Below are 16,728 nucleotides of genomic sequence, written 5' to 3' on the forward strand. Positions count from 1 at the left end.
ATCTAGATCCCCTGCGGACAGACAATCTTAGAGGGACAATATCAAGTTCTATAACACAGTACTAAAAAAAAAGCAAGGAAGAACTTCTATGCTGATAAAATCTCCAGATCCAACAACCAGAGTAGTACACTGTTTAACATGTGGCGCTCCTTAACCTCTAAAAACAACTCCACCACTCCCCCATCCTCCCCATCAGCAGATGACCTAGCAAAATTCTTCAATGAAAAGATCACTACCATAAGAAGCTCCTTCCCACCAGCAGTCTCTTACATTCTCTGGTTCCCAGTGACTCCAACCCTATCCTAGCCCACTCTAACCCCACCCCAGCAGACAGATCCTGGACTGTCTTTGAGCACATATCCGAATCCCAGATCTCCAAACCCTGCCTCAAACTGAAATCCTGCAAATGTACCCTGGATCCATTCCCTTCCTTCCTATATGAGAAAATTCCCATGCAGGCCATCTCATCCCTCACCAGACTTATAAACTCTGCTTTACTATCGGGCTTATTTTTTGCAGAAATGGGACATATTGCCTTGACCCCATTACTGAAAAAAGCTGATCACCTTCTAACTATCTTCCCATAGCAAATATCCCTCTCCTGACCAAAATGCTAGAAGCCTTCAAATCTTCTCAACTCTCATCTTACCTAGAGAGATTCTCCATTCTCTTACCTTACCAATATGGCTTCAGACCCAACTTCAGCACTGAATCCCTACTGGCCTCATTAATTTCAAAGATGCAACAACTACATTCTCGCAATAAGTTTGCTGTTCTTCTACAATTCGATCTTTCTGCAGCTTTTGATGTAGTCCACCATGATATTCTAATTTATCAACTGTCTGAGATAGGCATTGACTCCACAGTTTTAGAGTGGTTCTCGAAATTCTTACGATCCCGCTCCTATACTGTTAACACAAATGGCACCACGTCCTCTCTTTGGAAACCGATTTGCAGAGTCCCACAGGGATCACCTCTAACCCCAATTCTCATCAACATCTATATGTCTTCCCTATAACTCATCTATCTATCCTCCCTCGTCAACATCTATATGTCTTCCCTGTAACTCTTCCATCTATCCTCCCTTGAAACACTCTACACATATGCTGATGACATCCTTGTCCTTTGAGACAGACTAGAACCTCACCAACCTCTCTGAGAACAAAACAGCATGCATAACAAAACTCCAATCCTGGTCCCTAACAGTACAAATGAAACTGAACGAGTCCAAAACGAAACTACTCTGGCTTGGCCCAAAATTAGAACAGCTACCCATCCTCATTTCACTGCCTTCTGGCACCATACTGCAGCTTGAGTTCTCAAGCAATGTTCTAGGCATCATTATTGACTCTTGTCTTTCTTTCAATGACCATCTTAACATCTTGGTAAAGTCATGCTGAGGAAAGTGAGATCCTGCTTCCACCAACAACATTTTGCCGTCCTTGTACAATCTATCATCCTCGACAGACTAGACTACTGTAACTCCATCTATTTAAGTCTAACCAAAAAAAGTCTTCAAAGACTTCAGCGGATTCATAACACTACGGCCAAGCTGATCTTCGCAAAAAACAAATTTGATTATGTTTCCCCACTTCTATCCAAACTTCACTGGCTTCCAGTAATTTCCAGGGTCCATTTTAAATGCGCCTGCCTAGCTTTTAAGATCCTACATGGCATCCTCCCTCCCCTAATTCCACTATCTTGGAATTCCTTGAGTCCTGATACCACCAGATCCACCCATAAACTTAAACTATCCTTCCCCTCGCTAAAAGGTATCCTCTATACGGGAAAACTAAGGAAATCTCTCTTCTTCAGAATCACTGAGCTTTGGAATAACCTTACTGCCCCACTATGGAATCTAGGCTCCTTCCAACTATTCCGAAAGCATCTGAAAACTAGGCTATTCACAAAAATGTAATGCCCTCTTCCTCCTATACTCAACCTCCAACCCCATCATGCTATTCCTTCTTTACATTAAGATCTTGTAAACCGTGCTGAGCTCTATAATTATGGAGAGGATGCGGTATATAAACTTAAGGTTTAGTTTAGCTTAAATTGAAAAAAAAAACAAAAAACAACTGCAGATGGTGGATGATGAAATGTGTGTTTGCTTGTCAACTATCAAGATGCGTTTTAAGTTAATTTGTATTCAAAAACAAGCACATCCATCATATTGATTATCTATTTTAGTTTCACCATTGTTACAATTACCCATACATAGCTTAAAGAACTTTAAATAAATAACTCTCAAATTTAATTTTTTGTTGGTTTTGCAATTTTATAATTTCAATTATAATGTGCTACAAAAAGCATTTGATTCATTTAGTGTGCCTGAGCTAAAAAGGTTTCTTAGCCCTGAAAGTAGCAGGAGCTGTTGAAGCTGTACCATGCAGGGAAGCTAGCATCACTGGTTCAAATTACTAACAGTATCAATAGCCTGAATCACATCAGCTGAGGAAACTGGCTTAAACTGAGACCAAATCTCAGCCACATCATGCACCATACTCCGCTCATAAGCAAGAAACCTAGAATAAATTATCTGCGACTTCAACTCAAAAAAAGACCACAAACTGATTATCCTATTCACTGGCGGGACCACCAAAAAACTAACAACAGAAAGTAGCTCCCCTTACCCCCAAAGGGGCCACAGCAATCCTTTCAACAGCTGAACTGAAAAGAGGCAGTACGGAGAAACAACCAGGCAAAAAAGAGAACAAGATTGCATACTGTTTACTTTTCTAAGCCAGAAATGTAAGATTAATGCATGATTATGTTCACTAAACAAATAGGGAGGCAATTGTATAGTTTGGTGTCTCCATTCAGGCAGGCTGATGTCACACACACAGCATCAAGATGCCATTAAAGAATATTTAAGTGTAAATCCAAATTAGCAAGCCCACATTAAAGCATGATCATTTATACCAGTGGTCTCAAACTCAAACCCTTTGCAGGGCCACATAGTTAATGTCTTATTAAAGAAATGACAATTTTGCATGAGGTAAAACTCTTTATAGTTTATAAATCTCTCCCCACCAAAGGCCTGCATGTACCCTCCCCCCTTCTGTGCAGCGTCCTCCAGCTTTCCCCCTGACCTCCCAGTCTTAGTTTCATCTAATTACTGCAGCCTGAAGAGAGGATCGCTGGTGCTGTAGAATTCCTTGCAGGCTGCCATCAGCCTCCACAGCATGTTCCCCCTGCCGCGGTGCCAACTCTCCTCTGACATCAGGGGTAGGATCGCGGCAGAGGGAACGTGCAGCTGAGGACGATGACAGCCTGCAAGGATCGCTACAGTACTGGCAATCCTCTCTGTTGGCTGCAGTAATTATCTGAAGGTAAGAGCGGGAGGCCAGGGGGGAAGCCAAAGGACGCTACAAAGAGCGGGCAGCACTAGTACAGACAGTGGGCCACAAAATATTACCTGGCAGGCCACATGTGGTCTCCGGCCCGAGAGTTTGAGACCACTGATTTATACCATGTAATGTTGGGCAAAAATCTAAGTGTGCCATGCAATGTGCATAACTTATAGCATTCTATATTTTCTATAATATTCCAATTTTCATGTCACTATTTATGAAGCAAGGCAAACATATATGCTTGTGCCCAGTTATAGAAATGCTTCTATAGAATTTTTAGCATATGAAGGCTTGAGGAATGGTCTGAAATTTGGCAGCTAAGATTTAGTGCTAAAAAATGCAAGGTCATGCATTTGATCTGTTAAACCAGAGGGAACAGTACAGTTTAAGGGGTAAATAACTTTTGTCCATGAAAGAGGAGCAGAACTTGGGTGTAATAGTATGTGATAAACTTAATATGGCCAAACAGGTTGAAAATGCGTCATCAAAAGCTAGAAGGATGCTTGGTTGCATAGGGAGAGGAATAGCCAGTTGGAAAAAGAAGGTATTGATGCCCCTGTATAAGATGGAGTCAGTCCAGATGAAGGCTACTAAAATGGTTGATGATCTAGGTCATAGCGTATGAGGACAGACTCAAATATCTCAATATGTATACCATGGAGGAAAGGCAGGAGAGGGAAGATATTAGAGAGATGTGTAAATACCTACGTAACATAAATGCACATGAGGCGAGTCTCTTTCATTTGAAAGGAAGCTCTGGAATGAGAGGGCTTAGGATGAAGTTAAGATGTGATAGGCTTAGGAGTAATCTAAGGAAATACTTTTTTTTGGTTTTTTTTTACAGAAAGGGTGGTAGATGCATGGAACAGTCTCCCAGTAGAGGTAGTTGAGACAAAGACTGTCTGAATAAAAGAAAATGTGGGACAGGCACATGGGATTTCTTAGGAAAAGGAGGAGATAGTGGATGCTGTGGATGGGCAGACTGGATGGGCCATTTGGCCTTTATCTGCCATCATGTTTTTATGTCTCTACAAACTACAGTCAAATAAGATCGTCAGATTCCTGCATAACTTCAAACTTAACCATTAAAGCCCTTGGATTTCCACTCTATTTGTAAGATTTAATGTGTTTCATTTTCATTGCCCAAGTTTCCATTAGAACTGTCATCATTGTTCCTAACATGTTTACTGGATTTCTTTCCAATGCATAATTCAAAGCTTGGGGGTCTTATGTATTTTGGTTCCACTATTCTGATTTAGTAATTTCACAGCTGAAAGCACAAAGGCCAGGTTAACTGTAATTCACATACTAATCTTAACTTCCATATGAACACTCAAATCAAATAGTCACTATTTAAATTCTATGCAAAAATAATACCGGCATGACATGCTATTTATTGAAATAAAGGTTAACGTATTTAACAACCTTTTTGATCTCGCACTAGCCAATATTCTAGGTGGTTCAAAAACAACATCAATAATAAAATGTAAGCACTAAAATAGAAAACATACAGAGCAATCAAATTAGCATTTTAAATCAAAACATAAAGAATATTGAAAGATTAGGTTCTTACCTGAATATCCTTTCTGTTAATCTTCTCAGGCGTCCGCACATATGGTGATCAATCGTTCCCGTGAACTGGACTTGCAGAAGTGTTAATACTTACAGTCTTAACCACTTCCCACATAGAGGCAGAGCACAGTACCCCCTCCAGTTACGTTCCAAAGCAATCAAGCTCCACTGGGACAGAATACAAAGGATGGGAACGGGTAATTTCCCTGCATGCATTACCACAATTCTGTTCTGCTCTGAAACTTAGAAACAGAACAACAATGAACAGGAAGTTTAAAAAATAACCTTAGAGAACCAACCTGCTGTGTGCAACCAGCACCAACAATAAGGGAGCCAAAGGCTGAGGAATACACTTACATATGCAGCATTTCTTCACATTCAGACATCTAACTGACAGGAGAACTACTCCAGGCCTGGAATCTAGAAATACCCGAGACAATAAAACAGATGAAACAGTATATAATGAGGGCGGGCCATACGGACGCCTGAGAAGATTAACAGAAAGAAGATTATCCAGGTTAGAACCTAATCTTTCATTCTGTACATCTACTCAGGAGTCCATACATATGGTGACATACCAAAGCAATGGCCAACTTCTAGGGAGGGACAGAAGAGCCTGCCTGCAAGACCGAGGACCCAAAAATGGTGTCCTCTCAAGTCGCCACATCCACTCTGAAAATCTGGAATAAGTATGCAAAGTAGACCAAGTAGCTGTTCTACATATTTCTGTGGAAGAAACTGCCCGAGACTCTGCCCATGAAGAGGCGACACCCCTGGTGGAATGGGCCCTGAGAGAAAGCGGCGAATGTTTACCACATGCAATGTATGCCGAAGAGATGGCTATGCAAATCCATCCAGCTACAGAGGCCTTGGATACCAGCCTGCCATGCCTGGATTAGCTTATCGGCACAAACAGATGGTTTGAAAGGCAAAAGTCATTAGCCCTTTCCAAGTAATGGAGCAAAATTCTCCGCAAGTCAAAAGTTTTCTCAAATTCTATCCTGCCTGTCTGAGCCTGTAAATTGTAAAGCAAGCAGATGAACCTCATGGTTGACATGGAAATTTGACACAACCTTCAGAAGAAAGAAGGGAACAGCCTGGAGAGCGACACCCTCCTCTGGAGAGAGCTTGCAGCTTCAAGATATGCCTCACCAAATCAATAGCCACCAGAAACACTGTCTTAAACGTGAGATCCAAAAAGGAAGCGTCTCCAAGCGGCTCATGTGAGGCCTTAGACCCTTTAGGACACTGTTGATTTCACGACAGGAAAGGTTGTCTCAGCGGAGGCCTCAGCCAGAGCGCTCCTCTCAGGAATCTGTTCACATTGGGATGAGCCATCAGTGAAATCTTGCAGCTTTGCCCCTATGAAACATGAAAATCCAGCCACCTGCACTTTAAAGAAAGCCACTGCAAGACCTTTTCCAGCCTGGCCTGAAGAAAGGCAAGGGTGACTGGAAAGGGAGTCTGAAGTGGCTCCACCTGGTCCTTTTCACACCACTGTTGAAAAGCCTTCTAAGCTTTCAGTATAAGCCGCCATAGTAGATGGCTTCTTAGCCCATACCAGAGTGGCAATAACCACATTTTAATATCCCTAGCAGACTAGAGTCATGCCGTAAGACCAAAGTGCTGTGCATTCTCCATGGGAGAAACCCCTGACTGAGAAGCCCTCAATAAAGATTGTGCATTATTCAGAATGCTGCCATTCAACTGATCTTTAAACTGAAAAGGTTTGAATATGTCGCCCCTTTTTTCCATAAATTGCATTGGTTACCAGTCAAGGCTCGTGTGAAATTTAAATTTGGTTGCATTTGTTATATGGTATTGTTTGGCTTTGCATCTAATCACATTTGTAAATTCAAAGCATTCTAGATGCACGCATGCTGTATTTACCTTTCCTTCAGTCAAAGATATAAAAAATATCATCGTCTTCTGTCATTTCAAGCTGCAATATGGGATAAAAGAGACCCCTTGCTTATATCAGCATTTTAAGAGACAACTGAAAACGTATTTGTTTACAAGATTTTAAGGATTTGTTTACAAGATTTTAATGAATATATTACATTCAACTGTTTATGTGCAGTTTTTTTATTGTTTGGTAAACCACACAGAACTTAATGGTACTGCGGTTTAGAAATACATTTTTATGTTATGTTATAACTGTGGTGAAAGTGCGGGGGGCTATAGCCAAACTAAATGGAAGAGCCGCAAACTAGAAATGTTGCTGAAGTATGTGAAACTTCAAATATTTTCTATGATCCGGAAAAATGGGAGTAGAAACATAGAAGATGACGGCAGATAAGGTCCATGCCCATCAGGTCTGCCCACTCTACTGACCCACCCCAAGTCTACTATTCTAGGGATCCCACTCCTGGTGACAGGTTCCCTTGGCTTAACCCTCTAAGGGATCCCACATGGGCATCCCATTTGCTCTTAAATTCTTGCAAGCTGTTTGCCTCGATCACCTGTACCGGGAGCTCGTTCCAAGGATCAACCACTCTCTCGGTGAAGAAATATTTCCTGGTGTCACCATGAAATTTCCCGCCCCTGAGTTTGAGCGGATGCCCTCTTGTGGCTGAGGGTCCTTTGAGAAAGAGAATCTCTTCTTCCATCTCGATACGGCCGGTAATATACTTAAACGTCTCGATCATGTCTCCTCTCTCCCTACGTTCCTCGAGTGAGTACAGCCGCAAATTTTTCAGCCTTTCCTCGTACGATAGATCCTTGTGCCCCGAGACCATCCTGGTGGCCATCCATTGCATCAACTCGACTCTCAGCACATCTTTTCAGTAGTGTGGCCTCCAGAATTGCACACAATATTCCAAATGAGGTCTCACCATGGTTCTGTATAATGTCATTATGACTTCAGGCTTCCGGCTGACGAAACTCTTGCGGATGCAACCTAACAACTGTCTTGCCTTAGATGAAGCCTTCTCCACATGATCAGCAGTTTTCATGTCTGCGCTGATGATCACTCCCAAGTCTCGTTCTGTTGAAGTTCTAGCTAAAGTCTCACCATTCAAGGTGTAAGTTCTGCACGGATTTCTGCTGCCGAGGTGCATGATCTTGCATTTCTTAGCGTTGAAGCCCAGCTGCCAGGTCGAGGACCAAAGCTTCAACAAATGTAGGTCCTGTGTCATACTATCGGGTGAATTGCTGTCTCTCACTATATTGCATAGTTTGGCGGTGTCAGCGAATAACGTTATCTTACCTTGAAGCCCCTGAGTTAGGTCCCCTATGAATAGGTTGAAAAGGAGCGGGCCCAAGACTGAGCCCTGCAGTACTCCACTGGTCACCTCTGATGTTTTAGAGAGGGTACCGTTAACTACCACCCTCTGAAGTCTGCCACTCAGCCAGTCACTGACCTATGTAGTTAGTGTTTCTCCCAGCCCCATTAATTTCATCTTGCTCAACAGCCTGCAATGCGGGACACTATTGAAAGCTTTGCTGAAGTCTAGGTATACGACGTCCACGGATTCTCCCAAGTCTAGCTGTTTTGTTTCCCAGTCAAAGAAGCTGATGAGATTGGATTGGCAGGACCTACCCTTGGTGAATCCGTGTTGACTGGGATCCCATAGATTCTCCTCATCCAAGATTGCATCTAATTTACGTTTGATTAGTGTTTCCATGAGTTTGCATACTATTGATGTGAGACTCACCAGTCTGTAGTTTGCAGCCTCTGCCCTGCAACCCTTTTTGTGCAGTGGAACGACGTTAGCTGTTTTCCAGTCTACGGGGACTCTCCCCGAACTTAGGGAGAGATTGAAGAGTCCTGATAGCGGTTCTGACAGTACATCACGCAGCTCACTGAGAACCCTGGGGTGTAGATTGTCCGGTCCCATGGCTTTGTTCACCTTGAGTCTTGCCAGTTCGTAGTAGACGTCGCCAGGTGTGAACTCGAAATTCTGAAGCGGGTCTTCCACACTGGGCCTTGCCTGCAACTGCGGACCGTGCCCCGGTGCCTCGCAGGTGAAGACCGAGCAGAAGTATTCATTCAGTAGTTCTGCTTTATCGGAATCTGATTCTGCGCAGTTCCCATCTGGTTTTCTAAGGCGTACTATCCCGTCTGTGTTCTTTTTCCTATCACTAATATACCTGAAGAAGGATTTGTCCCCTTTCTTCATGTTCTTTGCCAGAGTCTCTTCCACTCGAAGTTTGGCCTCCCTGACTGCCGTTTTGACCGCTGCAGACCTCGCCCTATGTTCTAGTTTAGCTTCCCTAGTCTCCGTTCGTTTGTAGGAAATAAATGCTTTTTTCTTCTCCTTGGCGAGATTTCTGCGGAGTACCATTGGGGTTTGTTGTTTCTCCGGCATTTGTGTACTGATTTAATGTAGAGGCTTGCCGCTTCATGTATGGTAGATTTCAGGGATGACCACATAGCTTCCACATCATCGGTCGTAGCTTGGTTCTGCAGTGTCTGGTGGACGAAATCTCCCATGCGTTTGAAGTCAGTGCCTCAGAAGTTGAGTACTTTTGTTTTCATGTTTGATCTAGGGAAACCTTTCCTGAGGTAGAACCACACCATGTTGTGGTCGCTGGAGGCTAGCGTATCTCCTACCGAGACCTTCGAGACACTATCCCCATATGTAGACATGCCTTCGTGAGGTCCAGAGAGACCAGAAATTTTCCTGGAGCCACAGCCACAATAATCAAACGGGTCATTTCCATGTAGAAAATAGGGAAAACACTGAACAACAAACTTTTCCAAAAATTTTGCTTCCTTAAAACAAACTGGTGACTATGATAGACCCCATCAGAATAAGCACAAATATAATTTTCCACTGTCTGCATCATATAGGAATTTTGAGAAACACAATGGTATCTTTAACTGATTATAACATGTTTTAATGCACAAAGTTTCTGATACACTGTGATAGTTCACTGAGGCTAAAAGTGCTTTCCTGCTGATTTTCATTTGTACTCAGTATATGGTACATCTCATTGCAGTGTCCAACAATAGTCAGCCAGCATTGATGGATTCCAGTTTCCGTGATATCTTTTTTCCATAGTGGCAATGTCCTGGTGAAACCTTTCGCTATGTTCGTCGCTGACTGCACCAAGATTAAAGGGAAAGAAGTCCAAGTGTGAATGTAGAAAGTGCATCTTCAGTGACATAGAAACATAGAAAGATGACGGCAGAAAAAGGCCAAGGCCCATCAAGTCTGCCCACTCTATAGACCCTCCCCTTAATATTATACAATGTTTTACCCTGACCCACTTAGGGATCCCACATGGGCGTCCCATTTATTCTTAAAATCTGGCACGCTGCTGGCCTCGATTACCTGTACTGGAAGCTTGTTCTATTGATCAATCACTCGCTCCGTGAAGAAATACTTCCTGGTGTCGCCGTGAAATTTTCTGCCCTTGAGTTTGAGCGGGTGCCCCCTTGTGGTTGAGGGGCCTCTGAGAAGGAAAATGTTATCTTCCACTTCTATACGTCCGGTGACGTATTTAAACGTCTCAATCATGTCTCCCCTCTCCCTGCGTTCCTCGAGAGTGTAGAGCTGCAAATTGTTTAGTCTTGCTTCGTACGAGAGACCTTTAAGACATATTGCACTTCATGGTTTTGTATGCTCTAAGAAGTTTGTCAACAAGTGAAGTGATTAAATTTGCAGACAATACGAAGTTATTCAGAGTAGTGAAGACACAGGGGGATTGTGAAAATCTGCAACGTGACATAATCAGGCTCGAGGAATGGGTATTGACATGGCAGATGAGGTTCAACGTGGATAAGTGTAAAGTGATGCATGTCGGTAACAAAAATCTCATGCACGAATATAGGATGTCCGGGGCGGTACTTGGAGATAGAGAGCTGCACGGGAACGGGGATGACGGGAATCCCGCAGGACCCGCGGGTTCCCCCTTTGGGTCACGGGGATCCCGTGGGGACGCCCCCTAGGGTAGCGGGGATCCCATGGGGACGCCTCCGAGGGTTGCGGGGTTCCTGCGGGGTTGGTTCGCAGTGTACTCGAGCTGCGAGGGTAGTCTCCTTCTCCTTACCTGCCCTGTCGCAGCACACAGCCGAATGGAAGTCTTCCCGATGTCAGCGCTGACGTCGTAGGAAGGGCTTATGCAAAGCCCTCCCTTCCTCCGACGTCAGCGCTGACATCAGGAAGATTTCCGGTCGGCTGTGTGCGGCAGGGCAGGTAGGGAGAAGGCAATGGCGTACGAAAGAGGTGGGGGGGGGCGCTGCGCCCCGGGGAATGTACACAGCCGGTCAGATCCCCCGATCGACCAACAACAGGCCCAGCCAACAAACCTCCCTGCCCTGTAGCCGCAAATCTAAATTACCTCTTACAGCAGCTTCACTACTCCAGCTGCTGTAAGAAGGTAATTTAGATTCGCGGCTACAGGACAGGGAGATTTGTCCAACTGGGCCTGTTCTGTTGTCGGTCGGGTGGGGGAAAGGTGGAGTGGAGAAGAAAAGACGCTTAAGGGAAATGGGTAAAACTGAAGAGGGAGAAGGCCGCTGAAAGCACATGGGGAAGACAGAGGGGGGAGAAGGAGCTGAAAGGACATGGGGAAGACAGGGGGGGGAGAAGGATGCTGAAAGGACATGGGGAAGACAGAGGGGGGGAGAAGGACGCTGAAAGCACATGGGGAAGACAAAGGGGTGGAGAAGGACGCTGAAAGGACATGGGAAGATGGGGGGGAGAAGGACAGTGAAAGGACATGGGGAAGACAGAGGGGGGAGAAGGATGCTGAAAGGACATGGGGAAGGCAGAGGGGGGAGAAGGATGCTGAAAGGACATGGGGAAGGCAGAGGGGGGAGAAGGATGCTGCCTGACAGGACATGGGGAAAATGGGGGGGAGAAGGACGCTGAAAGGAAATGGGGAAGAGAGAGTGGGGAGAAGACGCTGGCAGGGAAGAAGACAGAGATGCCAGACTATGGGGTTAGCGAAGGGAAGAAGATGGGTGCCAGACCAATTTGGGAGGGGGGAGAAAGGGAGAGGCACAGTAACAGAGCAAATGGAAGACACAGAGAGAAGAGAGACAGTGGATGGAAGGAATTGAATGAGAACATGAAGAAAGCAGAAACCAGGCAACAAAGGTAGGAAAAAATTATTATTTTTTTTTTCTCTTCAGGATAAAGTAGTATATTAGCTGTGTTGATAAAAATTTATAAACATTAGAGGCTCTGGTAGAAGCCCGTTTACAAAGTATGTATTCTTCCCAATTAATATTTCCAAATTAATAAAGTCTTTTTGCTTATTTTTAAATGGGTTTCTACCAGAGCCTTTAATTCAGTAGCATAATTAAATGAAATAACTATTTCTGTAGTTTATAGGGACGGGCTGGGACGTAGGGAATTCCTCACGGGGACGTAGGGGATTCCTCGCGGGGAAGGAGGGGATTCCTCGCGGGGACGGGTGGGGACGGAGGGATTCCTCGTGGGGACGGGTGGGAGTCCTCACGGGGACGGGTGGGGATGGGTGGGACTTTGGCGGGGACAGGTGGGATTTCTGTCCCCGCGCAACTCTCTACTTGGAGAGACCTCCCATGAAAGAGACTTGGGAGTTCTGATCGACAAGTTGATGAAGCCGTCCGCGCAATGTGCTGTGGCAGTGAAAAGGGCGAACAGAATGCTAGGAATGATAAAGAAGGGGATCACGAACAGATTGGAGAAGGTTATCATTGGAGAAGCTGTACCGGGCCATGGTGCACCCCCACCTGGAGTACTACGTCCAGCAATGGTCACCGTACATGAAGAAAGGCATGGTACTACTCAAAAGAGTCCAGAGAAGAGCAACTAAGATGGTTAAGGGGCTGGAGGAGTTGTCGTACAGCGAAAGATTAGAGAAACTGGGCCTCTTCTCCCTCGAACAGAGGAGATTGAGAGGGGACATGATCGAAACATTCAAGGTACTGAAGGGAATAGACTTAATAGATAAGGACTGGTTGTTCACCCTCTCCAAGGCAGGAAGAACAAGAGGGCACTCTCTAAAACTGAAAGGGATAGATTTCGTATGAACATAAGGAAGTTCTTCTTCACCCAGAGAGCGATAGAGAACTAGAACGCTCTTCCAGAGTTTGTCATAGGGGAAAACACCCTCCAGGGATTCAAGACAAAGTTGGACAAGTTCCTGCAGAACCGGAACATATGCAGGTGGGGCTGGTCTCAGTTGGGGCGCTGGTCTTTGACCTAGGGGCCACCATGTGGGCGGACTGCTGGGCACGATGGACCACTAGCATGACCTAGCAGCAGCAATTCTTATGTTCTTATCAGTTATTCTTGGAAACACCTGTCTTAGATAACGAAAACCTTTGTCTGCCTTGTTCATTGCTTTTACAAAATTTTTCATCAGTCCAAATTTTATGTGAAGAGGAGGCAAAAATATCTTTGTTGGATCAACAAGGGTTCATGTACCACATTTTTTCTGTCCTGGAACCAAATTCCTATGGAGTGGGCAGTACTTGGTATATCCAAGCTGCATTCCAAGTAGCAGAGCTACTCCTTTAAGATCACCACAGATGTTCCACTTGTACTTTATATATTGGATATACTTGAACAGCATTTCCATGTTTTCATGTTTCTTTCAACTATGCTGCATAGCAGTAGACATTGCCATTGTGTAACTAAGCAGCCTTGAGGCTTAACACTGACGAATCAATAAAAAGACACCACTCCTGTGGGTCATGCGTACAACTCAAAGCTGTGAACAACCCTTCAATGGCCGTGAAGATACAGAGGTTTTCAACCTGTGCAAGGAAATTTGTTAAATCGTCTTGGTGGCTTCGAAAGACAAAAATTTTCATACCTAGTGAGAGCAAACACCATCCCTGCAGTCTTGAACCCAATAATTCTGCTTTTGCTTTTGACAAACCTAAGTCCCTGACCAGGTCATTTAATTCTGACTTTGTTATAAGATGAGGCTCACCAAGCATACATGGTTCAAAATCAGGATCAATGTCACTGTCAGTGCTTGGCTGGTGCATTGCATATTCTTTGTCGGTTTCGTTTAAGCTCCATTTCTCTGATGGCTTCAGTACAGGAAGACTGTCATCATGAGGTACTGGTCTCATGGCTAAAGGAAGACTGGGGTATTTAATTGATTTCTTATTTTTACCAGAGAAACCAGATACATTTGTCAGACAGAAGTAACAGTCTGTCAAGTGATCCTTCTGTTCTTGCCACATCATTGAGATAGCAAATAGCATTGACTTCTGAGTACCTCGAGCCAAGCTCCAGATCAACGGTACATCTTGCACAACAAATGTGAGGAGCCCATGGTTTGTCTTGATCACCAATCTTGCAACCAAAGTACAGCTCATATGCTTTCTTAACAAGCCGAGTTATGGTGCATCTTTGAGGCTTAAGCGTCTACTCGCCACAAATGTAGCAGAATGTATCACAGCTGTTGAGACATTGGTGAGACTTTTCTGCTATCACAAATCATCCTATAGCAATGAATAATTAACTGGCTTACTAATTAAGTTACATAGACAATACTATGTCTTGAAGCACCAAAATACTCTCGAACTGACAGACACATAATGAAGATTATCCCTGTATGCGAACTGCTTTTATATAGCCTTTTCAGGAAGCATCCATTAAGACCATGTTGTTCAAGCATGCCCAGACTGCATCATTTCCATGGACGTTATGCAACCTGCCCTGAATGTATGCCTGGATATGCCCACACTATATCCAGCAAGCTATAACTTGAGCAATAGGCCTATATTAGGAATTAGGCTAAGAATTAATTGCATTAGTCTGAAATTATAACAAGAAATTGTAACAATGTACTTTTTTGTTAAAATGGTGCGTGATACGTAATTTTAAATGTGATTTTTGTGATCAGCAAGATACATCTGAAAGTGTTGAAAAAGTTAAAATTTTGTTGTCCAGTAAAAGCTTTGAGATCCAAGATGGGACTCCAATCATCTGTGCCTTTCTTGGGCATGGTGAAATATATGGAGTATCTGCCTGAGCCTGAGTTGATGTCGGGGACAGGTTCAATGGCCCAAAAGTCCAAAAATATTTGAAGCATGGCTCTGATCTTGGCCTCCTTCTCCAGTTTGCCCTGCAGAGCTGCAGTCTGCCTCAGCAGAACCTGCATCCTTTCCCAGGCAGAGAATCCATGGGGTCTCAGGGCACCGCAGCCTCAAAAAAACCAAACTTAATGACAAAAAGGAAAGGAAACACCTCTGCACAGTTCACTTGCAGAAGAAAAACTGGAAGATGCACTGTGCTCTGCGTCTATGTGGGAGGTGCTCAAAACTGTAAGTATTCACACTTCTGCAAGTACAGTTCACATGAACAGACTGATTACCATAAGTATGGACTCCTGAGTAACATAATAAGTGATATAGCTCATTATTGGACTATCTTAATACATTTTTGACTGGCTTTTGGGATCTAACAAGGCAATCACACAATGTTATTTATTGCCTTTGTGTTTTGATTTTTCTTTGGCTCATATAGTTCTGCATATTCTGTTAGCACTATATAAATATAAAGTTAATATGTCTAATTTTTTTCTTATACTGGAAAAATTGCACAGTAACTGAAAACAGCACAAACAAAAACAAAAACAAACTGCAGACACGCATACAAGATGCAGACTATGGGCTCCTTTTATCAAGCCGCACTAGCGGTTTAACATATGGAATACCACGTGCTAAACCGCCGGCCATGCTAGCCGCTGACGCCTCCCTTGAGCAGGCAGTAGTTTCTAGGCCAGCACGGGGGTTAATGCGTGATGAAATGTCACACACGTTAACCCTGCTAGCACGGCTTAGTAAAAGGAACCCCATGTTTATTAAAACAATTATTTATTGCGGTTAATGTCACCACCTTTTTACAAACCAAAGGACCCAACACAGTCTGTGTTTCGGTTAACATGCCTTCATCAGGGGTCCCTAATTTGTAAGGTATCAAATTAAACCGCAAACAGAAATAAACATAAGCCTGTATAGTCCGAAAATAATCATTGAGCAAAGGTCTCTGTGTGAACTTGCTGGGAAGCAATGAGTAACTGACAACCCACTGCATCTTTACAGCATTCTTTGTTTAAGAATATAATTACTGTGACTGCTTCATTTAGTCAAACTATGAAATGCACGTCATACCCACAGACAGTAATTAATAGTTTTTCATCAAGTTACTATCTTGTTTTTGCTTAACAATGCAGAATTAATCAACTAAATGTCCTTCAATTACAGAGATACAGGATAAGGATAAATTATGAACTGTCATATAACAGAAAGAAAAATCTTAAACTCAATTGACGAGAGAGAAGAAAAATTGTGATAAGTCTACATTACCAGTTTCAAACGTTCTTTTTTCTTTTTGCTGAACGGAGCACCTGATGAACCAGCTTCCGATTCCTGACATACTTTGTTCCCATCATCATCTTCATCATCATCTTCAAAACACCAGTCTGGTAACTGTGGTGGTGCGGGTGCATACTCTATGTCTCCATAACGGCGAAAAAGCTCCTTCAAGTAATCTCCTTTATAAATACCAGGTGGCCTTGCTTGGGCATATGTCGCTACTGCTGCTTCAATACTATAAAACAAGAATTCTGTGTAAATTATGTCTCTGGAGTCTCCAAAAAAAACCCCAAAACAACCCAAAAATAACCCCCTCAAAAAAACTAACTAGAATGATAAATTAATAAAATCCTCTAGAGCGGCAATTTTCTTTTTTTTGTTTAATTCTTTATTGATTTTCAAATTTTGACAATGCAATACAACTATATTAAACATGAGCATTATATATAACGCACTTAAAATACACAAAATTAATCCATTACCAATCCTTTTCTCCCTCCCTTCCTCACATAATATTACACTGCATAT

The 16,728-nt window shown here is 43.4% G+C and overlaps 1 protein-coding gene across 1 annotated transcript in view; it reads right to left on the minus strand.

The window, feature by feature from the left end:
- Positions 1-16,728, minus strand: part of RNGTT (RNA guanylyltransferase and 5'-phosphatase) — a 599,480-nt gene that overhangs the window by 479,960 nt on the left and 102,792 nt on the right. Inside the window, exon 6 of the mRNA XM_033938319.1 lies at positions 16,192-16,435. Within this exon, the coding sequence (XP_033794210.1) occupies positions 16,192-16,435 (244 nt within the window). The remainder of the gene's footprint in view (positions 1-16,191; positions 16,436-16,728) is intronic.

Source organism: Geotrypetes seraphini, chromosome 3 (genome assembly GCF_902459505.1).
Source record: "Geotrypetes seraphini chromosome 3, aGeoSer1.1, whole genome shotgun sequence".
In the NCBI taxonomy this organism is placed as follows: domain Eukaryota; kingdom Metazoa; phylum Chordata; class Amphibia; order Gymnophiona; family Dermophiidae; genus Geotrypetes; species Geotrypetes seraphini.